The sequence below is a fragment of the Mytilinidion resinicola genome (assembly GCF_010093595.1).
Source record: "Mytilinidion resinicola strain CBS 304.34 unplaced genomic scaffold BDZ99scaffold_42, whole genome shotgun sequence".
NCBI classification, from domain to species: domain Eukaryota; kingdom Fungi; phylum Ascomycota; class Dothideomycetes; order Mytilinidiales; family Mytilinidiaceae; genus Mytilinidion; species Mytilinidion resinicola.
In genome coordinates, this window is record NW_022985478.1 from 24,162 (window position 1) to 48,145 (window position 23,984).

At 50.5% G+C, this 23,984-nt stretch overlaps 8 protein-coding genes across 8 annotated transcripts; 5 read left to right on the forward strand and 3 right to left on the reverse strand.

Moving 5' to 3' along the window:
• Window positions 1-493: 493 nt before the first annotated feature.
• On the forward strand, window positions 494-2,326 carry BDZ99DRAFT_456465 (salicylate hydroxylase; the record flags this gene model as incomplete). Its single annotated transcript, XM_033718478.1, has 5 exons — window positions 494-748; window positions 795-1,149; window positions 1,208-1,364; window positions 1,421-1,576; window positions 1,635-2,326. The coding sequence occupies 5 exons, from the start codon at window positions 494-496 to the stop codon at window positions 2,194-2,196; spliced, it is 1,485 nt and encodes a 494-aa protein (XP_033568236.1). The 3' UTR covers window positions 2,197-2,326.
• An 842-nt stretch (window positions 2,327-3,168) lies between these two features.
• On the forward strand, window positions 3,169-4,551 carry BDZ99DRAFT_469788 (uncharacterized protein). The gene has a single exon (XM_033721584.1). The coding sequence runs from the start codon at window positions 3,224-3,226 to the stop codon at window positions 4,235-4,237; it is 1,014 nt and encodes a 337-aa protein (XP_033568237.1). The 5' UTR covers window positions 3,169-3,223; the 3' UTR covers window positions 4,238-4,551.
• BDZ99DRAFT_456469 (uncharacterized protein) lies at window positions 4,302-7,245 on the reverse strand. Its single transcript, XM_033718479.1, has 9 exons — window positions 7,089-7,245; window positions 6,916-7,016; window positions 6,591-6,865; window positions 6,035-6,535; window positions 5,762-5,954; window positions 5,554-5,703; window positions 5,043-5,506; window positions 4,771-4,986; window positions 4,302-4,713 (listed from the first exon to the last, which is right to left on the reverse strand). The coding sequence occupies exons 1-9, from the start codon at window positions 7,188-7,190 to the stop codon at window positions 4,487-4,489; spliced, it is 2,229 nt and encodes a 742-aa protein (XP_033568238.1). The 5' UTR covers window positions 7,191-7,245; the 3' UTR covers window positions 4,302-4,486.
• Window positions 7,246-8,010: 765 nt separating this feature from the next.
• On the reverse strand, window positions 8,011-9,515 carry BDZ99DRAFT_403657 (cytochrome P450; the record flags this gene model as incomplete). The annotated part of the gene is made up of 5 exons (XM_033716353.1): window positions 8,011-8,164; window positions 8,220-8,326; window positions 8,375-9,084; window positions 9,134-9,317; window positions 9,381-9,515. Coding segments are annotated over 5 exons (1,290 nt in total), but the record flags the coding sequence as incomplete, so codon positions are not given.
• Window positions 9,516-11,814: 2,299 nt separating this feature from the next.
• Window positions 11,815-13,094, forward strand: BDZ99DRAFT_469790 (uncharacterized protein). The gene has a single exon (XM_033721585.1). It carries the CDS (start codon window positions 12,187-12,189, stop codon window positions 12,859-12,861), a length of 675 nt encoding a protein of 224 aa, XP_033568240.1. The 5' UTR covers window positions 11,815-12,186; the 3' UTR covers window positions 12,862-13,094.
• Window positions 13,095-13,343: 249 nt separating this feature from the next.
• On the forward strand, window positions 13,344-14,019 carry BDZ99DRAFT_483852 (uncharacterized protein; the record flags this gene model as incomplete). The annotated part of the gene is made up of 3 exons (XM_033722608.1): window positions 13,344-13,468; window positions 13,521-13,869; window positions 13,921-14,019. 3 exons carry the CDS (start codon window positions 13,344-13,346, stop codon window positions 14,017-14,019), a joined length of 573 nt encoding a protein of 190 aa, XP_033568241.1.
• Window positions 14,020-15,507: 1,488 nt separating this feature from the next.
• Window positions 15,508-16,566, forward strand: BDZ99DRAFT_456474 (uncharacterized protein; the record flags this gene model as incomplete). Its single annotated transcript, XM_033718480.1, has 3 exons — window positions 15,508-15,966; window positions 16,055-16,286; window positions 16,392-16,566. The coding sequence occupies exons 1-3, from the start codon at window positions 15,576-15,578 to the stop codon at window positions 16,564-16,566; spliced, it is 798 nt and encodes a 265-aa protein (XP_033568242.1). The 5' UTR covers window positions 15,508-15,575.
• A 628-nt stretch (window positions 16,567-17,194) lies between these two features.
• BDZ99DRAFT_555452 (uncharacterized protein) lies at window positions 17,195-23,524 on the reverse strand (the record flags this gene model as incomplete). The annotated part of the gene is made up of 3 exons (XM_033727150.1): window positions 17,195-17,562; window positions 17,688-18,871; window positions 19,009-23,524. 3 exons carry the CDS (start codon window positions 23,522-23,524, stop codon window positions 17,392-17,394), a joined length of 5,871 nt encoding a protein of 1,956 aa, XP_033568243.1. The 3' UTR covers window positions 17,195-17,391.
• Between the last annotated feature and the right edge of the window lie 460 nt (window positions 23,525-23,984).

A 23,984-nucleotide genomic window follows, 5' to 3' on the forward strand; every position in this document is an offset into this window, starting at 1 on the left:
CACAACTCTGATATCGATGTCGCGACTTGATCGTCATCACTCTTCGCTGCGTCCCTTGTAGACCCATGAGGATGCCCTGGCATGTGATGTTAACAACCTGCACAGCGAAACACTTCGGGCGCGATGTGCTGCGATGAATCTGCCGAAGAACACGGAAGACAGGCACCGGGGAAGGATCGGAAGCGGCGCGCGGGGGAGCACCAAAGGTCCAGAATGTCGGCATCGTCGGACAGTCGCCGGGGAAAATCAGGCAAGTTTACTGCCAGAATGCACGAGTGCAAACCGTTTCAAGTGACCAGATATGGTGCTACAGTCTAGACAACTCGCTCTAGAACAAACAGTTGAATATAGAAACAGGAGGAGTTGATTACTGAAGTATCTCCTGCCTCTCTTTCATCTGCTCCTCTCTTATTTACCAATTCTTTTCTGATTTTTGTGGCCTTGCTCGTCTATGAACAAGATCCTCGTCTTGGCTTGCCCGTAAAGAATCGCAATGGCGCCCAAGATACTCGAACCATCCTACCCTACACAAAGTCTACAATTCCTTCGGCACCACAATATATCTGCTTCGCAAAATGGAAGAAACGAAAATCAAGACTCGGCTAAGGTACCACGGGCGGCTGTCCTGCTAAATATCATCATTGTTGGGGCTGGCTTAGGAGGACTTGCAACAGCTATTGCTTTATCCCGCCGAGGTCACACTGTAACTGTTCTTGAGCAGGCGCCAGCCCTCGGAGAGGCAAGCCCTGTACTCTCTCTGGGTGGAAAGAGCTACTGCTGACATGCACCAAAAGGTCGGAGCGGGAATACAAATACCATCGAATTCAACACGGCTTCTCCTGAGTTGGGGGTTAGGGGACTTCTTCGGCAGCAAAGTTACTGAGCCGGAGGGTATGAGCTTTCTGCGTTGGCAAAATGGCGAGAAAATCGGATACACGAAGCTTGTGCCAGATTTCCAAGAGAACTTCGGTGCCCCGTACTACGTCGTGCATAGAGCGCATTTCCATGATGCTCTATACAGATGTGCATTGAAGTTGGGAGTTATTGTGCACGTGGGGTGCAAAGTTGAAGCATATAATGCAGATGCTGGGGCTGTCCAGCTAGCAAATGGAGTCTCGTACACAGGAGATTTGGTTGTAGCAGCCGATGGTAATTCCGATATTGGGCAAAAAGAGCTCGGTAGATTATGATGCTAAATACCTGGCAGGGATCAACTCCATTGCTCGACGAGAAATCCTAAAGGAGAACGACAAGAAGCCTACTGCAACTGGATTCGCTGCTTATCGTGCTACTGTTGATGTCGAGAAGATCAAAGCCGATCCGGAACTTGCGTGGTTATTGGAAAAGCCGTCTCTAAATATATGGTGAGTGTAGAAGCTTCAGCCTGACTCCACTCTGACCAAAACTGATTTACTACCAGGATTGGAGAAGACAGACATGTCATGACTTATACAATTGCTGGCGGAAAATCATTCAACATGGTGTTGTCGCACGTAGATCGTTCAGACCCAGCGACTTGGAGAGCAGACACTGCCATTGAGGACATGCACAAATACTTTCATGACTGGGATCCACGGTTCGTTATTCTCTGCCGGTCAAACACTACAGGCATGAACTAATTCCACACCCTTTAGCCTAGTGAAGATTATACGAATGATCGAACGGACTATCAAATGGCCTTTGATGAACATAACCGGTCTCCCAAAATGGGTGGCGTCCTCCAATCGCTTGCTGATACTTGGCGATGCAGCACATGCCATGGTACCTTATATGTCTCAAGGAGCCGCAATGGCAGTAGAAGATGGGGCCGCTCTCGGGGAAGCTCTCAGCCTTATCAGTCATCGTGCTCAGGTGCCTCTCGCGCTAGAGGTTTTTGAGCAAGTACGTATGAAGCGCAGTTATCAAATGCAGGAAGCAAGTCTTCTGAATGGTAATATTTGGCATTTCCCGGATGGCCCAGAGCAGAGGGCACGAGATGAAGCGATGAGACCCGAGGTAGAAGGGAAGCATTTCCTCTCCAGTGCAAATCAATGGAGTGATCCGGTAACTCAGTGGTGGGCATATGGGTATAATGCAGAGACTGAGGTAGCCAAAGTTTGGGGACGTAGACACGCAGCTCTCGGTTCCGTTTTGGATGAAAGCCAGAATGGATTCGAGAGGCTCAAGGTCAACGGCAATCAGGCAAATGGACATTGACTCCGGTTCAACTTCGTATATATCACTACTTTTAAATCATCTCGTTATCGACACAGCTGTGTTCGCGCTAATCTCAAAAATGCTATAATTAGCCCGCGATGACAATACTTTATAATGAATTGAACTGCTGATTCAATGTTCTCACACAGTACTAGTCCAGAGTTACTAGATTAACGTAGTTATTGATGAAGCCTTAGTAGATCTTCCCGAGACACTTGAGGCAAATGGAAGCCAGTTTGGCGAAGATGACGAGCTGTCTTCAATAATAAACGTAGGAAGATTACGGTACCTTTAATGTGCATGTAAGTAATCGTCATTCGGAACCCATTTACCATACAAGTGGCTCTTCTGTGGCGGTGGCGGCGGCGTCGTGTTTATTATTTGGAAACCACAAGTTAGTTGTGTGATATACCTAGCGTGCCTAGGTATCCATGGATATTCACAACGCGCGTCATTTCATAATTGATAAACCCTGGTTTCAGTGGCGGGATCCAGTTGGGGTTGGGGTCGCTTTGTATGGCGTGGCAGGCTTCGCGGCAGATAAAATGGCAGTCCGCTGAGACCCAATTTAGATCGTTTGAACTTGCATAGCAACACAACGAATGGATCCAGAGTTCCATACAATCGTATAGATGACCAAGACATCGAAGTGTATATTGTGGAGAAGTCGAGAATGTATTCTCGTTCTCTGCAGTAAAAACATGGTAGTTCATAGGTATCTCTGGACTGCCACTCTATCTGCCGCGAATCCCCCAGCGTAATACCGGCGCCTCCGCATCCCTGGATATGCCTGTCCGCGCATCTTGCCTGATCCAAGGCTGTCCCCGCAATTTGATATTTAGGTAAGTGACGCGGGGTGTTACAAGATGAAGTGGGTTTTGTTGATGCCGATAGTTCCCCGGCACTAGATTTGGAATTCGTTCGGGCAGTCCGAATTTTACATAGAAAGAGCAAATTCCACGACTGATTTATCTCATCCACAACAATAACCTCACATTGATTCGTTTCAAGAGATCACCTCGAAATCATGACGACCCCTAAAAAATCATATCATTGGATTCAAAAACGGATTGAGAGCCTGGACCCTTACGTCGACTACGAAGAGATATACAGACTGTCGGCCAGCTATGGCGGAAACGACTTCGTCAACAGCCTGATCTACGCCCTGGTATTTCCAAATTTTGTGGTCACAGAGCATGGTGCTCGAGCTGTATGGCGCGAGGATGGCGGCAAAGTGTTTGCAGCAGCCACGGCTCGAGTCGAGGAGACAGCAACAAGTAATGACACGTGGTGGTACTATGGTCCAAGCGATCCCAGGACTCAGAAGTCGGTAGAGAAGATCAACAAGAGACACGAGTACTGGGCCAAGCAGTATCCAGGCGACTTCTCGCACAACGAGGACTACGTCTATACTTTGGCATTCAGCGCTATATTTATGCATCGTCTGCGTCTCCGTTTGGGCCTTAGTGGCGTGTCTGAGAAGGTCAAAATCGCCTCCTACATCTTCATGTCCGAAATGGCCAAGCTTTTTTACTCCGAAGGCAGAGTGCCTCTGACCGACTGGCCTCCCAGCTGGGACGGCCTCATCAAGTACTGCGAGGACTTCGAAAACTCGCCTCGCCCAAGTTACGAACAGGGCCACCTCATTGCGTCGGCTATCTATGAGCACTTTGCTTTTCGCTGGTTTCCACCTTCAATGCGCTGGCTCGGGAGGGCGATCCCAACATCGCTGAGTCTGCCTACGACGTTGGCGGCGCATAGGATCACCCCACCGAACCCTGTGCTCAAAGCCATCATAGTGTTTGCACTTGGCTGTCTGCTATGGGTGATGGAAACACTTGGTCCGGATCCTCAGTCAGCTTATCTGCCCGAGCTTGAACAACTGCCAAAAGAACAAAAGGCTGAACGCGCAAGAGAATTCCAGCAACTCGATCATGCCTTTGCTCCATACTTTGCAGCTCGCCCAGAAAATCTGAGCATCGGTTGCCCCTTTCGCTCGAATATGAAATTGCAAACGTCAAAGATTGTGGATATGGATTGATACATTGGCGTACTTGGTCACACGTTTCTTGCGATGGCAAATGCTTTATCTCTATTCTAAAATTCGTTATATGGGACTGTATTTCATTGTTAGATTGATTGTCTGTATAATACACATGTGTTGCGCACTTGAAATGCAAGCTATTTTTAGCTGAGAGTGAGGTTGGGCATCTTCACTAATGAAAAGAAACTAAATAATACTGCAAGTATTTGTACTAGCAGGTGCGGAGCAATTGACAAACGAAGCTTCCTAACCATGACCCCCTTCTGGTGGAATAGCATTAGAAAGAGGCTGATTGACGGCAAAGTAATTCAAGAAGTCTAGATCCCTCTCCATTATGAACTCGCCAAGATCCATGCCCAGAGGGGACTGGAGGTTTGTATTCCCGGCCTGCGTCCCACCATAGGAGTTTAACAGGGTGTCGTCATTCCCTAGAAATGGTAACTGTAGCGGCATACCAGTGGAAGAGTCCGATGCTGTGCGATGCATTAGTATGTTTTGGTAAGTGCGGTTAAGACACCAAAATGACTTACCGAGTGATATTATAACTTGGCCCAAGCGATTCAAGAATGCGGCACAGGTTTCCACCATTCTATTCCCTTTGTCAAGAAGCCTCAGGGCGCCAACTGCTGTCTGCAATGGTCTCTCGACTCCGCCTAGCAAATCTGGCAAAGATGTAGCAGCGCCAGTGAGACCAGTCTTCTGGTCGACTAGTATGCACGCAGATATCACAAGCGCTGCATTGAAGACTAATGCCGGTTAGCTTGACATTTCTTTGATACGGATGGCAGACTAGGCGGCGCACCATAATAGAGGGAGAACCACCATGCACCCAGATAGACTTGGCGCACACCAGTCGAGTGAACTATAGTACTCACGATAGAGATGATCTCCAGTGATGAGTGAACACAGATCTGCACACTGTTCGACCCGATCTGCCGGAGCAATGCGAGCTCCTGCTCGTCACGGTCAGCCTTGCCACAAGTATCGAGGAACCGAACCACCACAAGACGGTGAATCAGAATACGGAGGTTGTGATAACGTAAAGTTAGAATGATCCTGTAGCGCTCGGTATCGTCCTCTTCCGATGAAATCTCTTGCGATTTCCGGAGGGCCATGTTAGCTGGTAGAGAACGCTCCCACGCCATAAGCTGCTGTTCCATTTTGAACAGGGATGCCATAACCTCAAAAACGTTGGCGGATGCTCCACAGCCAATGTTGGCCCCATATAGGAGGTCTATCACGTTCCACATTACTTTGTAAAGTGTGCTGCTTGAAGTCAGTCGTGTTAGGCAAGCACCTGAATATTTCCGCACATTGTCATGGTAAAGAACAGGGTGCTGTTCCGCTTTCGTGGATCCTCCGCTGAAGTTTCTGGAGCGATGTGATCAAAATCAACCGGCAATGCCAATCTGACATAGCTGTCCGGAATTGCTGCAGGCCGACCAAAGGTCATGCTAAGTGTCCTAGATGATATGAATATCTATAGCTAAAGTCATACCAATCGAACATTAGACAACTCACCTGTCTAAGATGACACAACCATACCACAATCGTTTACTGGTTTCTTGTTCGATAGGTGACAGTTTTTTACTAGCTTCAGCCGAATGCAGCCCGAGTTGTAGAGCAGCCTTAACGGCTAGTCCATGGATATTCCAAGTTTGCGTAGACTTCTGAGTTCCTTGCAAATACTGCCCCATCATGAGAAGATATTGAACTGTACGAAGAGAATAGTAAGTATTTTAGGGTGTTTGGAATGGTTTCGCAGTACGGCGCCGCAAGCAGGGGAACACTTACCCAGTTCTATGCTTGCTCCTCGCCAGACGTGTTTATCACACAGACCCAATGCCCTTTGATAATATACATCTGACATTTCTGCCCGCTGTTCCGCAGTGGTTGCGTTCGAGACAGTTGTGCTGGTCGCAAGCGCCAACACCATGTTCAGGAGCCCCAGCCATGTCTTACGAACTTTTGTAAAGTTGGTCCTTTTCATGGCCCCGTACGTCTCTAGAAAGGTTTCTTCGTGAACGTAAGGAAACAACAAACCCGTATTAGAAAAATACCGCTGCACCAGGTCAAGGGTTTCGTCTTCTGGCGGTAAAGCGAAGAGATTCAACGTTTGCCATCTTGAATGGCCTCGGCTCCTGCCGTCTTGAGTTCTTGATGGTGACGGGGGTCGAGACACTCTCATGAGTCCACCATCGTGGGTGCCTGGCGTTGGATAAGTATGGTCAGTGGATGACAGCCGGGCTACCGCTCGAGATAAATGACGAGTGAAAGCGATGTTCGATGAAGGGCCTATTGCCTTGTCAGTGACTCCTCAATTGACGGCGTCACTACTGCTCGTGTTCACCAAAAAAGCCGGAATCCTCCTCATCGGTAAAGACGATTGCTCCCATGCCATCTGTCGAATCTTCGTTGGCACCATCATGTGCGTCTACATCGTCGACTGCGACCAGTCCAGAACGGCGGTTGGAGATGGAACGGCCCCCTTCGTCCGCGACACACGCCTGTCTGCCCTGGCTCGTAGAGAAACCCGGCTGCAGCGGCGATGTATCGTGACCGTTGCTGATGCCGTCCAATCTCTGCTCAATATCTGACAGGCGATGCTCGAGTGCAGCAAAAAATCTATTGGCCGTTGTAACCAATTGCAAGACAAACATATACCAGACGCTTACTGTTTCCCTACGATCACATTCGAAGATGCTGCGGACGCCACGTAGATGCAATCAAAATCCAACTCGTCGCACGTTGAGCATTGTGGCCGCCGACCATCACACTTCGCAGCCACACGCGGTCAGTTGATGCCATGCCCAAGCGAGGTGAGGTGTGAGAGAGAAGGGGCCATTACCCGAGACTTCCGCGTGCGACATGCCTGGCAGGCCATTGCGATGCGCCGCCTTTTGCTGGTGCCGCTGCCGCTGCCCATGCTGCTTCTCCCGTCTGCATCCATCGCTCGGCGCGTACGATGAGGAAGAGATACCGGCCGATGTGAGCTGTCGTCGGACGTGCTGGGGGCAATCGAGGACGGCCCTCGGGTAGGTGCGCGGGGAAAGGGCGGACTTACTTATGTAACATTGCCCGCCCCTGAAGCGGGGTGCGCAAGGGAAGGGGATGCACCCCATGATTTAGGACGAATTCTGCGAGGGAATCTTTTATCATCTGCCGTAACTTCACTACGGTGATTTAGGACGAATTGAGGGGGCTTGGTGGCGTCATACAGAAGCCAGCTCCGTGAAAGGCCCGAGCACTCCAATATTCATGTTGAAGTGTTCAATATTTTATGGAGCTGGAACTTTGAGATAGGCTTATACTCCTCCTCTATCCCAATAATATTCACTTGCTACTGCCTCCTGCCTCCTCTCCTTACGCATTAATACATAATTCTACATAACGCTGCCTGGACTTGGCTTACCCATTCCACTTTCTGGTTAGAATAATGACAATAAATAAATCGCTAGTTCGAACCAACCTAATCGTGTGTGTAATAACCTTATTCAATTCATTGGTAATATTGCTCCATCAATGCCTCCAACGACTTCTAAAAGAGCAGAATGTGATAGGAAGACTAGAAACGACTTCTTCCTTCTATATTATAACTACCCAGAGAAGCCTTCTCTACGAACGCATAAGCCGCCGCGGCCCCGAGATTCCAGAGTTCAGCGCGTGGAGGAATTCGCAAAGGTCTGCATCTTCGCGGTGGCTCAAATTGCAAGACATTGGGGGCAACACGAATCTTAATTTCATGTAGTTCTATTCCACGTATCCCTTTCTCATTCCGACGGTCGTAAGCTGACGCTCACATTGCACTCCATGATCTTGACAAAGAAGCCTTCCCGGGACTCTGACGGCTGGGAAATGGTACGCTCGAATCGGAACAAACGGAAGATTGTTGCAAGTGTCTTCGTCATCTCCATCCACGCAAAACTGCGTTTTGTTAGCATTAGCGCATACCCATCGAGAACCATGTGTCTGTGCTTACTTTCTACCGACGCAAGCTCGTGGTCCTGTTGAGAAGGGCACAAAGTAATTCGTCAAATCATGAGCATCCTCCGCAAGCCAGCGCTGAGGATCCAGCCTTTCCGGATTCTACGCAGTCATTAGAACATATGCTACCAACGTTGCAGGAGTACATACACGATAGATTTGGCGGTTGTGATGGATGGCGACTGTCGGCACACTGACCAAATAACCTGCCGGTATGAATGTGCCAGCCACCTCCCTACCCCCCTCTGGAACCACGCGCTCAAGACCCGTAGAACTCGTTGGTCTCAAGCGCATCACCTCTTTGAGCGTGGCGTTGAGAAGGCGCAATTTTCCTGAGACCTCGTCTGATGCGACCCAATCAGGATCTCGCGGCCCTGGGAAGGCGTCCAAGAGCTCCGAAAAAATCTCAGCCTGGAGCTTTTGGTCTCGAGAAACAAAGTCCATGAAGTTGGTCATTGTGCTGCTTGTCGTATCACTGCCGCCAACAATGAAGCTGATTGCCTCAGCAAGGATCTCCTTGTCGGGAAGTGGACCTCCAGTATCAGGGTCTTTAGCGTTGAGTAAGAAGCTCATCAAGTCTTTACGTGCGGTGGAAGTATCAGCCTTGCGCTTGCCAAACGCCGTTCGCCCAATGGCCTCTAGACTCGCCGTCGCTCGGAGACCGTTGTAAAAGAATGGATCAATGCGAAAATGCTTCATATACGGTCGTATCCCGCGAGGCAGATGACCCATTGTGTTTAGCACCTCTCCGCGGGTGTCGACCGTGTGGATCAAGTTGTAATCGTCTCGTCCAGATTCCAGGAATCCAAATGGGCTTCCAAAAGCATACTCCCCAATGACATCGAAAGCTAAGAAGTTTGCTAGCGAAGTTAGGTACATATCAAAGGTTGGGGAAGAAGGCAGGCCTACACCAACGGCAAAAGTCAAAAGACTTGGCCTCAGCAACACATGCTTGCATGAACTGTACGAGCCTTGTGATGCTGGGAGTCATGTGCTCTTCAAAGGCCTGCAAGTGTCTTGCTGAGAATGCTGGATTGACGTATTTTCGTTTCCTTTGGTGGATACTTAGATCACGTGTATTGAACAAGACAGGCTCTATTTGATTGAAAGGTGGGTAGGGTCAGTTGTGGAGTCCAGAAGCGTTGGTGGGAGGAACCTTATCTTCATAAAATGGACCTTTCAGAAATCCCGTCTTGTGTCCATATATTTGATTGATAGCCTCTGGGTCGGTCATAGAAACGTGATTGGGGGCAATCCGCACGATGGCACCATGCTTTTCATGCTGCTCTAGAACCCAAGCCGATCTCCGGGCTTTCCGGCATTGAATAACCAGCGGCAAAGGAGAAATCTTGGCCGAGAAGGGTCCTGGGAGGCGTCGCAAGGGATGAAGAGAAATCTGGTATATACAGTAGACTGTCTAAGAGTAGGATCAGCTAGAACGTCTATTGTCGAGCAGTTGCTTCACACTCACAACCAAAACTGGCACGATCAAAACAACCTTTGAAAGGCTTGTGGTCGCCCATGGAAGGAGAGCAGTAAAAGTCATTTTCAGTCGCTACTTTCAAATATTCAGAGAAATAGGCTTCTGTCTAGCAACGCTAAAGTAGGAGGGCCTGATGGTGATAAATAGGACGGGCTTGCTCAAAAGTAAGAATGCGGACCTGTGCTTCGCAAATTGATTTAAATCTTCGCCGATACCTTGCCCGGTTGCAGTGACTATGAGCCGAAAAACCGATTGTGAATGCCTGTTCGCCTGTTGGAGTGGATGTGGGGACATTACTAGCGGCATTCATATGGAGCACAAAGGGCTGATCCATGTCCCCGCACCCCAGACTTGAGTTTGCATGGAGGTTTGATGTTGGGGAAGTGCGGGGTGCGGGGAGCCAGGGGGTAGGTCGGGAAAGTTTAGCGGTCGTTCTCCTGCGATGAAGACGGAGTGGCATTGGTTGCGAGCCTGAGGAGGCTGTGCGTGGAGGGCCAGAAGGCTCTATCCCGGAGGATGCCTTCGCTCCCCCGTTGTTGGCTCACCTACCCCGTTTCCCACGTGCGAGAAAGGATGGCATAGGGTGGAGGTTTGCTCTGGAAACATTCCAGCTTTCGCATGCGGGTGTTTAGAAGGTGCATATTTCGCGTGCTAATTGTTCTTGAAGGACGTTGAAACTCGGCATGCCTCACAATTCGAGTATGCTATTTCGACGCGGCGCTGTCAAGAGCGTGATGCAGTGAAGACACGCCGGAGCCGAAGAAAGAGTGCGGCTAGGCAGCGAGGCTAAGCCATCTGCTAGAGTCCCGAGTCGGTTCTCAAATGAAGGCAGCGGTTCGGTTTGATGAAAGTGCCACATTTGGAGCCTCTGTAAGGAGGGAAGATGGAGAAGCGAGGCATAAGAGCCCAATCCGATTGAGAAATAGCATCCTCTGCCCCCGAAGCCATGAAACTCGAGTACCTTTAGGGAGCCCAAGATTGGCTTTGAAGGGAGCAAAGCAAGTGTTGTTAGGAGACTCGTTTTGGAGTTACCAACGCCCAAGTCAAGTCCTTGTAAGTTCGGAATCACCGACAAGAGAGTAGCAACCACGGCCGTATAAAAGTACTCGCTGCCGCTGACCATTGCAATTAGGCACATCTGCTTCGTCTCTTTCTCAAGCTTTGTATAACGCACTTGTCCTATCAGTGCTGGTAAAATTCGTATGCCGAGCTTAGCTAGCGACAGCGATCCAACTTTGAAATGGGTCAATCGCAGACTTCGGACCTTTCTAGCAAGCCCCAGATTTCAGCCTAGAATATTGAAGAGAACTGCGAGTCGAGCTGGTTCATTACTCCACCCCGGAGAGTGGCCTTGTGTGATATCAACAGCTTGAATGAGGACCTCTTGCACAGAGTTGGCAAAATTCTTGGATACAAGTGCCAGGTGTTCTAGCTCTCCGACTTTTGAGCTCTTATGGATGTGCCACACGACGATGGTGCACAATTCATCCGGGAGGTCTTGAAGAGTTTTGGGATTCATGCGAGCCTACGGATACCCGCAGCGGTTGGAGTGTGGTTAGAGTCCATGGGTGACGAATATAAACTTGGAATGAATGGTATCGAACACAGATGTCGGCGGCTGTTAGTGAGGGGGTATGGATGGATTGGATGGAGCCATGTCGATTTGGCAGGCTGGTAGACGGCTGAAAATAAATGATATGCGCGAGGATATAGATCGGAGTGAGTTGACTCATCCGTGATAGACACACTGTATAGGGCCCTATATTAGAAAAATGACGTATCTACAGTGTACGAGGCATAGTAGACACGTTGTGTTGGCAATTAGGTAATAATGGTGTTGAAGGCAGACGAGGAGAGACTTCGAGATTAGATTTTTGAGTGGTGTCACGTGACCTTCCATACCATGCCCACCGCTCCACATCGCTACGAGAACCTTAGTCGCTATACACGGAGGCTGTTGTATAAGAGTGTATTGGATATTACAAAGAGCCAGCAGGGTGAAAGTCGAAGAGTCCATCGATCTTTGTCTTAGCCACGTGACTACCCCACACGATGGAACCCGCATCAATCCATCGCCGAGCCTTTCACTCCATCCCCGAGCCTTTCACTCCATCCATATCTATCTCAACAACCTACCTGTGACACTGACCTCACTTTACCCATCACCTACAGAAACCCAGTCGATCGCTGCGGGACTAGCGGAGTGCTGCATAAGCGTGATTGTTAATCAACCTCTCTTTAACACATTCTTAGTCCAGGCGCTTTTCAGAATGGGCTTGAATAGTCATCAATCGAACTTCTGACTCCGAATTAAGCAATCGAGCCCTATTACCACTCGGCCGGAAACTTCAGTCTCAACAACCTACTGAAAACCCATCCCAATATCTTAACAGAACTTCACTGCTCACAAATCACCAATCTAAATCAATTCAGTTCAGTCAACATACACATTCAGGAACCACGTCTCGCTCCCACTACCATGTCCCTCAGGGAAACCACCACGCTCGCGCACACAGCGCAATGCAAGCTCCACATGGCCATCAACCGGCCTGACCGGAAGGATCGCGACTGGCGCTTCGTGCTCGGCCACGCCGTCGTGCTTGACAATCTGATGCTCCGCCTGGTCGAAATCGAGGAAGGAATCGAGAAGGGCGACCACTCCTCTGATGTCAAGTTCAAAGGCGCGGGCGGAGTCAAATCAACACATCACAAGCCATCGCCTCTCGCTGCAGAAAAGAGGGCCCGAAGGTCACCACCGCCGCAACGAATCGACGAGAGTAGCTCTGAGGACGAAGCTGTTGACGAAGACGATGAGGAGGATGGGCTAGGCTTGATGCGATTCCCGTCTGGAAGTTCGAGGCCGCCGCAACCACCCGCACTAGATCCGTCGGACGATGACAGTTCGTCGTCAGATGAGGATCTGGATGATCTGATGCAGCCTGTCTTCAACGATCCGGATCCGGAGGTGCTGAAGAAGGTCACGGGAGAGAAGGGGAACCAGGAGATGGCCCAGATGTACAACGATGTTAAGGGCTGTCCGTGCCATGGTAAGAAGGAGGGTGCGCCGGTTGTCAAGAACTTCTGGGAGTTGCCACTGGAGGGGAATGGGGAGATTGGTGGAAAGAGGATGGGTGTCGTTGAGGTTGCTGCTTGAGTGGTGTCGACGTCACGTCGACTACAGTTATTTCATCACCTTCGTTGAAGGGAAGTTGGGAGTTTGGAGTATTCCAGGCCTTCTAGTCGATCTATTCCAGCTCGACGGTCAACGAGCTGTCCCTTGTCGGTATCTTGTTCGGCGTCTGTAATGATGGTATATATGAACAAATGCTAGGGATTTTGGTACTTTTGATACGCTCGGATGATTGATCACAATACAACACCATGCCCATCTATGTCTTCGTGGGATCTCGGATTCTAATCTGCGTGGCACATTCCCAAGATTCCTCAGTTGAATTAGAGAGGACATAGCTCGGACCCCGCAATGGCCTGAGAGCAACGTCTTTCTCAACTCCATGACAGCGATCATTCTTCGCCACTCTCCGACCACCCCAGAAGATGGGGTGAATGTATATCCCGGTGCGGCTTCAATGCCGTCACGTTTCCTTGTCAATGGGCTGAGCTCGAGACCGTTGCAACATGCTTTACAGACTCCTCAGAACCATCGCAATTGGTAGCACTCTGCTGCTTGCCAGCGTAACTGGAGGAGCGCACCACGAGACGACGCAACTGATCATTGATGCTGACATATTTAGCGTAGTTGAGTACGACCATCCTTCATCGCTACATCTCTAACCCCCCTAACGACCTCCATAGTGACACCGCCGCTCTCTTCCTCGCCTCGACCCTCCCCAACGTCAACCTCCTCGCCGTCAACGTGCACACGCAATCCTCCGCCCTAGCCGTCTCCGCCATCGCCGGACACCATGGCCATACTGGTGTCCCGGTCGGCCTTCTGCGGCCCATAACCAACGATTCCTTCTTCGACGACTGGCTTTACGAGCGCCGCGAGTACGCGAGCAAAGTGGCATACCACTACTCCAACGGCTCACTACCATGGGGCAACGCGACGGACGCATGGGATCCGGTGGCCTTGTATAGGAAAACCCTGGCGGCGCAAAAGGATGGCAGTGTCACAATTGCTAGCGTCGGCTTCTTCGACAACGTACGCTACACCCTCCGTCTTCATCGACGGAGCTAATCTACCTGTGTCCAGTTATCCGGCCTCCTCAACTCCACCGCTGACGCCTACTCCCGGCTCCCCGGCCCCGCCCTCATCGCCGCCAAAGTCTCCAAACTCGTCATAATGGTCTGAATACAACTTCTACTCCTCCAACCCGCTCGCCACCACGCAAGTCATCAATAATTAGCCCAGCCCATGACCTTTTCCGGCGCCGAGCTCAACGATACCGCTGGAGGGGCCCGCGACAGATCCAGTGGCTGTGGCTTATCGGTGGCATATTGGGTATACCACGTCGCGCGCGACGTGGGACCCGTTGGCCGTGCTATACGCATGCCAGGGGCCAGGGACGATGTTTGAGTATGAGGGCATAATTTTGTGTATGCGAATGGGTCGAATGAGTGGGTGTTTGGGATGGAGAAGTAGCAGCTAGCAGCGGTGGTCGAAGTTGAAGGTATCGAATGTCACGGCGGCGAACGAATTGGGGACGCTGTATTTGAAGGGGGCGACGATGTGGGGATGAAGGTAGGTATTGATAGAATTTGGGGTTGGGTACTGGTATTAAGAAATAGACCTTTTGCTCTTTGAGCTGTCTACGAACTTCCCTCTGCGTTGCCGCGCTTTCTTTTTCTTGCTTCAATGAGCCTCGTAAGTTTCTAGGTCCCGCTCTCTGGGTCGATTTCACGCACGCCACTTACTTCCCATATTCAGCTCTTAGCTCAAGCAACCCGTCTTAATCCTATCGTGAAAACGAAACGCCAAAAACGGTACATTTGCTTCCAGCGCCGCGATGCGAACGTGGGTTTCATCCAGCCAAGTAAACCCTGCGCCTCATAGAGTGACTGACGGGAATGGAGCACTGATGTTACACCGGCTATCACACAAGCTATGCCGAGGAAACCACGACTTCAAGAGGGGTGCGTTCCAACCATTGAACTACGCTGGATTGGTTTTGAGGCTGCGTCGGAAGCACCTCGCTTGTAAGGATGGACGAGACACTCGAGATTAAGAGGACGAAGGCAAAGAAGGAGTCTATGACGCTACGGAAAGCGAGCTGAAAGAAGCATGAAGAAAAAAATATCTCTCGAGTATTTCCATGTAGCGCCACGTAATATGCGATGACTGCCATATCACTATTTCTACTTGAGACTGTTGACCCTCATTCATTGAAGGAGTATGTCACTCTACGAACAGGAAAGGCCATAACTCATCTCGGGATGCTCCTCGAGATCTTGGCTGCTGTTGAGAAATGCCTGTCATGCCTCACGTGGGCCAATTTTGCGGAGCTCGCCAGTACACCAGCTTCATCATTCCGATGGCTTGGTATGACGAGCGATCATCAGCCCTGAAACAGCCACGCGGGCGAACTGCGCCACAGCATGATGAAGATTCAACAGACGGCAATGGATTAGACGAATCAGTGGACTTGGACGGCCACCGGGCCGACCAAGACAAGGACAAAGAATCCCTAGGCCAACCAGACACATGACTGCGCCACAGACAAATCAGGGACGCTGCTTATCCCAGTCCGGTAAACGGCCCTGCATGAGAATTATGGGGACCTGCTGTGAAGACGTCCATCCGGTTGTTTCCTTTCGTCTTACATCTCACTATCCCTCTGCGCGTTTCATAAATCTGTAACTGCTCATTTATACCCAGTATTTCACATTTTAGCTTCAAGAACGCCAACCATGCCTCAGTCCCACCAGCTTCACGAAGGCCAAACCCTAAGCGGCGACAACAAAGACTACCTCCTCGTCGCTCCTCTCGGACAACCCAACGTCTGGACTGCCGTCGATAGCGAGACACAATCATCCGTCTACATCATTAAACAACCAGCTCCCGACGACTCTGCTGCCGCATCATGGCCAAACTTCCAGCAAGAGATGGTAATGCAGGAGCTATTCAAAGACGACCCAGCGATCCGGCAAAAAGTGGACCAGATACCACCTTCCAAACACGGCGAGCCGCCCCGTATCGTCCTCGAGATTTTAGAAGGGACAGCATGGGATGCGCGTGCGAAGCGGCCGTTAGGTGTGGGTGAGATCAAAAAGCATCATGCGGGATACACTCGAGGGGCTAGTGTGTGTGCATGAGAAGGGGCTGGTTTATGCTGATACTATCCTTCTACCTCCAATACATCACATTGCGCAATGCTAATTTTACCCAGACCTCAAAATGGAAAACATCCTTCTCAGCGGCTTCAACCCGTCGGCCAAAGACAAAAACGGAGCTACCCTCGTCACCAAACTCGGTGATCTGGGGATCGTGATACCACCGACCAAAGGCGTCGCCCAGCCGTTGACGTATCGCGCCCCAAAAGTCTACTTCAGGCACAGCATCACGCCCGCAGCGGATATCTGGTCCTGGGGACTGCTAGTGTGCCATCTCCTCGAAGCACGGTCGTGTATACCCACGCCTGAACCCGCAGCTCCATCGAACACGCATATCGCACCCCCGCCTTCCAACGCACCCCCATCACTGCAAACTTCAAATAGTACAGATAGCGCGCCCTCCATCTCCAATCCCCCGACCCCATCACCCAACGAGTCCAACTTCACCGATCGCGGACTCTACGACGATCTCTACTCAGGTCACGGCCTCCACTCGCAGCAGGAACAGTCGATTCGCTATGCGCTGGCTAACGACTACGATCTAGCTTCGATACAGTATCTACGCTGACTGTGCGCTGCCGGCTAGAGATCGCGAGCACCCAACCGGGCGGCAGTGGGATTTCTTAAGGGAGAAGGGCTTGCAAGAAGATGATGTGGAGTTTTTGAAATGGGTCTTAGATCCGCATCCTACGAGTAGGCCGACAGCGGGGGAGGTTCTGCGGTCGGAGTGGTTGAGGGAGAGTGGGAAGGAGATCCGGAAAGACAGCCAGCAGGAAAGCAGGAAGGAGATGGAGGACAAAGAGGACGTTGAGATGGCCAAAGGCCAGAAGCGGAGATTGAGCACTTATCTTGAATATGGGGTTGAGGCTGTGAAGAAAGCTGTGAGTGTGCGGAGCGGGTGTGCGGAGCGGGTGAGCGGCGAGTGGTGTGACAGTGGTTTTCTTGGACGAGATTGTCGTAGTGTTGGTTCAGAGTAAATACCTTATGATACCATTCCATTTTCAAATATTCATGAATATCTCAAGGGAGCTAATGATGCACGGGACGTGACTGAAAACTCGACACCTCCATCTACGATCATCAATACATCTCAATGGATGTTTGATTGTTTGATTTCCCACGAAGCCTCATCATGTGCTGTCATCGATTCCCAAAAGCTAATCGTACTCAATCATAGTCAATACCTCTCCCACCAAACAGGAACTCTGATGGCGCTTTCGCTTTTCGTATTGAGCGTACTAGAGCGGTGCCAGAATGGTGTTTGCTAATCCGGCCTACTCCCAGCGATCGCTCATACTAGACCTTGGCCTTGCGATCGAATGGTAACATCACAATCTTCCGGCCACATGGTATAAATGAAGCCTTGATGTAGCATAAACTCGTAATCCAAACTCTACACAGCCAAACGCCCAAACTGCTGCTCGAGATCAGTCGCATGTGTTACGCCTTCCACAGCTACGTGGCCCCGTCCTCCTATCTGTGCTCCGCATTGTGGACATCGAGCCTCTTCCATCGGCATACCGCACTCTCCGATCGTGAACGGGTGGTTATTGGAACAGTAGTACTATTTAGTAGTCAGAATGTAGAAGATGTGAGCAGGAGCTAGAGACGTCAAGAAACAACGTCACCGCCTTCAATGCATGTGCTTTGCCCATTGGCTTCGGACTCCCCATAGATGTATGTACTCACCCAGTGGCCTGTTCCTGAAAACTCCGTCGCCATAGCCGCAAGAACGGCCCGCATCTCCGCATTCGTCACCGGCTCGTAGAAGGTGCCATCGCGCAGCATGCGCGCTACCGCTTCAATTTCGTCGTGCACAGCGATTGTCTGCGTCCTGTGCAGATCCTTCAACTTCTTGGCCGATTCGATGTGTGACTGTCCTTCTGCCAGTAGCTGCGTGCCACCTTGGGACGATATACATTGGCGTTCCAGCGCGGCATAGTGGGCAAAGAAGATGTGGCCCTCCGCTTCTTGGAGACGATTCGAAGAATTGGCCGATTCTACGACCAATTTCTGGCACAACTCCCTGTTTTTAGAGAAGTCAACGTTGATATCTCCCTTCTGGAATCCGGCATGTGAAAGACGGCAGCGAATGAAATCAGCCATGATGACAAGCTCGCAACGCAGCAGCAATGTCAAAGCTAGCAGGCTAGCTCTAGTTTGCACTAAGCTGTCGTCGGAATCGCATTCGCCTTTCGTGCCTTGACGGCGGCGAGCATTTTGGACCAGCATGAGGACGCGCTTGAATGGCTGTTCTTCCACGTCAACATTGTGTCGGTAGGTATAGACGTCCGCGCGTAACCGTAAGAAGGACTTGTATCGAGTGCAAGATTCCTTTCGAAGGACTTGCATCTGTTCCTCTGAACTGCCTTTGAGGACCAGAGTGTTGGCTACAGAGTTCACTGCCGGTAATTTAGAGTCCATTTTGGCGAGAGCATCCTGTTCCAGGTGAAGTCTCTGGACAAGGGGAATGTACTGTGACTGTGCCCAGACAATAAATCGCTTTGTGGCTTCGTCGATCATAGCCCTGCGAATGAGGCGTCCATAGCGAGTGATGCTTCGCAAGGACCCGCGACAGGTAGGACAGCGCTTCACCTCCTTGATAGAAAATGGCACCGAGGCGGCTGATTTGAGGCTGGTGATTCTCCCTTCGGCATTCATGGCATAGTAATCACCCATGGACATTAAACCGTCCGAGCTGTCTACGTTGAGAAAGTGCCCGCAAGGTGGAAATATGCATGGAGTTTGATCAAGATCAGTTTCTGCATATGTCAAGCCTTCGATGAAGTCGACCATTACCCCCTTGATGTCATCTTCTGCGCAGGTTTGGCAATATTTAGGTAATGGACATGGCTCTCCGCATATGGATGGACCTGACTTTGATTAGCATTCGAGCTCAATATGCTTAGGGGAGAGGTTTGGAATGCGCCGAAAGGGAAATAAACATTCAAGGCCCAAAATGTATGATTTTAGACTGCCGAACTTCTGGGAATGACATGAATACACTCACATTGATGGCCACACAACAGCACTTCGCTACAACGCTTGTCGCATGGGATGTGATTGCAAGGTGCCGAGCACGGCATGCTACATTTTGAATGGGGACATCCCGAAGCGCAGCGCTCTTCAGCACATGGCCGACATGGTTCTGAGCATAACTTCCCGCATCTGGAGTGCGAACATGAATTTTCGCAAGGCGCGGTACATGGAGCGCAAGGCTCGATGCCATGACAAGCTCCGCGGCAGCTGTGGGCGCAATTGGTGTAGGATCGGTCACACACCTGCTTGCAAGCTACATGTCTAGTATCGAAGACTGTAGCAGTGCCATCGAGACTGCGAGCGGTGCATGCCTTGCATGTGTTCCTGCAAGAATGTCCACAGGGCAGATGAGCGCCACATGGGACATTGCAAGCGTACTGGTCGCTAGACTCATCCACATAGCAGGGCATCGTGACTACATGCTCGCATCCGGGGACTGTTCGTTGCATCTGAACCATGCAATTCACCAAGTTCAGATCCTGTGATTGCCAACACGGGAGAGTCTCGATTTGGTGACCACATGGCAGAATGCGACTCGCATCCCGCACCATCACTTGACACTTTATTGGGCAAGCATCGCCACAATAGCCCGGACATGGGTGATCGCAGCCTTTCAATGGACGTGGACATGGTTTCAAACAGTGGACAGCTTTATGGAGGACTTGTGCATGGCATTTGGCAGGGCACGCGTGTCCGCAATCGAGTTGATCGACGCACTTCAGGCTGCAACCGCCTTCAGGCGAGACCTTTGAGAAATCGTCCGCCACCGTCACAGATATTGGAGTTTCGGGGTGACGTGGGCATTGCAGGTCAAGGCTTGTGCCAATGTTGCCGTCGGCTGTGAGCATGGCCACAACGTCTGCCCACATTTGGACACCAAAGCTGGCGGTGCGGGAATTGCCTACAATGTACATGCCATGTTGCGCGCGGCTGAGCGTAACGTTGATCCTGTTTGAGGCGTTAAGGAAGCCGCACTTGTTTTGCGGATTGCTTCGGACAAGACTGATTACGATGACCTTGGCCTCTTCGCCTTGAAAATTGTCGATTGTTGCTATCCTCAAAGCCTTCAGTAGAGTTGTCTTGTTGATGGCCTGCGGCGCAGCCATCGGTGGCTTGACAGCGTCCAACGTTTCAATCCCGGCGGTCTCGAGATCTTCCAAATCGCGTTCGCCTAAAACTATGGCAACGACTTTGCTCAAGGCAGCACGGAGATGCTGCAGTTGGCCCAAATACGGAGTGAGAACAGCTATTTCATCCGGTTGATACGATCCTTGGCTCACAAGGTGTGAAACTAAAGCCGCCGTCATCTCCACCTCGAAGGGGTTCCAGTGCGATGTCGTATCGAATTCGGATTGTCTAGGGGCTTCTAGTTCCATGTGGTCGAGCCAGAAGAGGCGCTTTTTCATTCCGATCACTTCCGGATAACTTTCCACAGTACTGGCATCCTTGAGCGCTGGATAGAGTGTCGCGCGGATTAGACGTGAAATTGAAGGGTGCATTCGACGCTGTGTCTCCAAGGTATTGTATGGAAGAGGTTGTATACCCGAAGATGGTTCAACAAGTCTCTCGAAAAGGGATATATCAAGAGAGTACTGTTTTCCACGTTGGTTGGCTGAGGACAAGTCGTGATTTTGGATTTGTGGGCGGAGTTGCTGGTGATCTCCTATCAAGATAGCATGCTGAATAGATGGTAAAAATGTCGTAAGCAAATGGGCTTCTAAAACTTCCCCAGCTTCCTCACAAACCAAAATTCGCGGGTTCAGCTTGCGAAGCATGCCTAAGTTCTTTGCCAGGCCAGAAGTTGTCAGACCGATCACGTTGGCGGTACGAAGGCAGCGCAAGTTGGACTCCTCAGTGATAGCTTCAAACCGTTCTTTGATCGATCTATGCGCACTGACTGCCTTTGAAAGTCGTTGGTGAAGTTCTTTGCGGAGGCTGGTTTCCCAGGCGTGAAACAAACTGTAGCGCTCTTGCTTTGACATGACGGCGAGGCGAGTGTTATGGAGAACTTTGACCCCTCGTTTTGTGTTGCCACCGGAGGGTCCACCAGAGAGCCAATCGCGGATAGTCTTTTGGGAATCCTTGGATCTCACCGTCTGCCACTCATCGTCAGGCCGACCGAAGAGCTCGGCATGATGTTGAGGCCAGCGGAGCTTCAGGAAGTCCTTCAAAGCGGTGGGCGAGTCAGCACGATTGATCTGTTCCAACACACTGAACTCCTTCCGGTCATTGTCTTCCTGTTCTTTGTGTAGCATAGCGAGGGAGTAATTCTCATGCTTCGTCCTAGAGTCTTTCTTGACAACATTTCGCAGAAGACACTCCTCCAGGATCTCTGATTTGGACTGTCCACCCATTCGAATGATCTGCTCAATACCAGCATTATGGAGATGTTCGAGTAGCTGGTCCAAGGCATGGTTAGTGTAGCAGACAACAATGATTGGCCCAATACCAGCGCCGGCAGGCAGTCTTGTTGCATGCCTCTTGTTGGCCAGCAAGACTTTGATCAATGCCACTCCAACAAAGGACTTTCCAGTTCCAGGTGGACCCTGAATGAGAGCAAGACTCCTGGATAGTGCATCAATAAGCGCCGTAGCCTGTGCATCGTCAAGCTGCGAGCCATCTTGGAGGACCTTGATATCAAAAGGTCGATTGACTGTGAAGAAAAGATCTGCTTTGGTTCTCATCAGACATGACAGGTTGAAACGAAAGCTGGTTTTCGAGGCGTAAGCGGGAGGCGGAACAGTCGCTACTGTCTCGTCGTTTCCTCTCGCTACGGGTACGAGGAGCTGGATGAGAGCAATATTGCCACTCTTCTTCATTTGTTGCAAAGCAAGTAGGGTGGGTTTGAAAGCCGGAAGCAATACGCCAGGAAATTCCACAAGGCAAACTCGTGACTGCTTAGACGGTCGCTTGCTTAGGTCGATAAGCTTCCCGATGTTTTCATTCGTCGCGTCCTCTAAGATGAGAGAGACTGCAGCTCTTTGAGGAGAGCCGTAAAGTTTCTTGAAATTTTCCTCGGCTATCTTGTCTTTTTGCTTGTCACTGCGTAGTTTGGGGCCCTTTTTCCCACCATGTTGTTTGCTCAGCTGGCCGACGGTACAAAAGAGAATGTTTTCCTGCGAATCAAAGAGGCAGACAAGTGCATCTGGTTCCAGTCGCTTTGACTGTAACCACCATTCTTTCCTCTTGGCCGAGGAGTTTTGAATCTTCGAGCTAGTAGAGCGGGCTGGCTGATCAAAAGAGACCTCAAACTTGAAGCCTGCCCGGTCATCTGGGAGTAGTGCGTTGACTTGCACATTCTGATATGTGTACGTTCGCGCTCCATTTCTTGAATGACCATTAGCCGGACGACCTTGCTGAAGCCCCTCTAGGCCAACCTTTACGGCATCTCTGAGCTGGCCAACAGTGTCCTCTCGGAGGAGCCGGAAGTGTCGGTCGAGAAGGCCATCCAAGCCTTGCTGGTGGTTTTGTGCAAGATCTACAAGAGGAAGATACTCTGCCCGAGCACTCATGATCTCATCATACGTAGGCATTATGTTGATCTGAGTCATGTCCTTGAAATCATTGCTGTGTCGACCACCAGGACCGGATCTCTTCATCACGAATGTGGCTTTTTTGATTTGCAATCGTTGGGTCACTGTGGCGGCAGGTAGATTTGACCCAAGTCCAAGGCAATGCTGTATACGACCAAGTAGCGCTGCTGCATCGAAGAGATCCGTTTGTTTCGTTTCCTTGATATGATTACTTATGAGATCTTCGAAACTCTTAATGATGAGGTGTAGTGCATCATTGACTTGAGCCGGGGTATTCACATCAACAATCTTGGCTAAGACGCTGAGTGCTACGGTGAATGAGGTCTCAATGTCAATAGGCTGGCCTTCTGGGCTCTTCATAAAGCTTTCTAGCGCTTCAAGCACAAGGCCGTAAAGTTTCGCAGTTCGTCGGCCGTTGATTCCGTAGATATATGTGAAGAGTGTTCCCACATGCTGCTCCAGAAGCGCTGACTCTATGATTTCTGGTCGCGTGATTGTCATGAAGAAGGGAAGTATCTGGTCGCCAAAGACGGTATTCACTGGTGGTCGAGTGGCGCCATGTGAGTACTCCTGATCCACGGCCTGTCGGATGCGTTGCAAGCCTGCCTCCGTCACAAAATGTCTGATGACCTCTTGCTTGACCCCAGCATCGTATCCAATCAGTTTCAAGGCTTGCTGGAACATCTTGGAAAGCTTTGCCACGGTTGGAGGTATGGTATGATTATCCGAAATACTGAGTCGCCAAGCGCGCAATTCGGCTTCCGATGTAGACAGGGGCTCCAATCTCAAGCCTCGAGCTTGCCGTGGAGATGAATGGGCAGGGTTGGCATGATTGAATTTGCATTTGGCCCCGAATGGGCATTCTGTGGCTGAAAATCGGCAGAGTCCACTAGTGAAGTCAGTAAATACAACAGGCCTTGTAAGAGCTGTGACTAACTTCTTTTTACTAGTCATGATGAGAAGATGGTGGCGTAAGTTAAACCGGTAGTCGCGAGAACGGGCCTAGGGTATGAAGGATTTCGATCGATTTGAGTCGTATCGGCGGAGGACGGCTGAGAAGGTCGCTTCACTTACGAGCCGACTAACTAGGCATGAAAGACAGGCAGTTCAAGTCTATCGGCAAACCCTGGAGTTTCCCTTACTGACGACTGGAGTAGGGCGTAGTGGTTGAGCGGATCGCGGTAAAAGGTATCTACAGAGAATCGAGTAAATAGGACAGAAATGGCTAGGAAGAGGGCGGTCTCCCGTCGCTAAGTGTGTTTCGTTGCCGTTAGGGCATGGGAGGAGCCCCACCAAATCGACGACTAGTTGCAAAACTGGTTCAAGCTCCGCTGGCTAGAGCTCCGAGGGGAATTCCAACCTTCGATATCGATGGAAAAGATGACTAGTCTTGAGAATACGAGTGCTTGGTAGT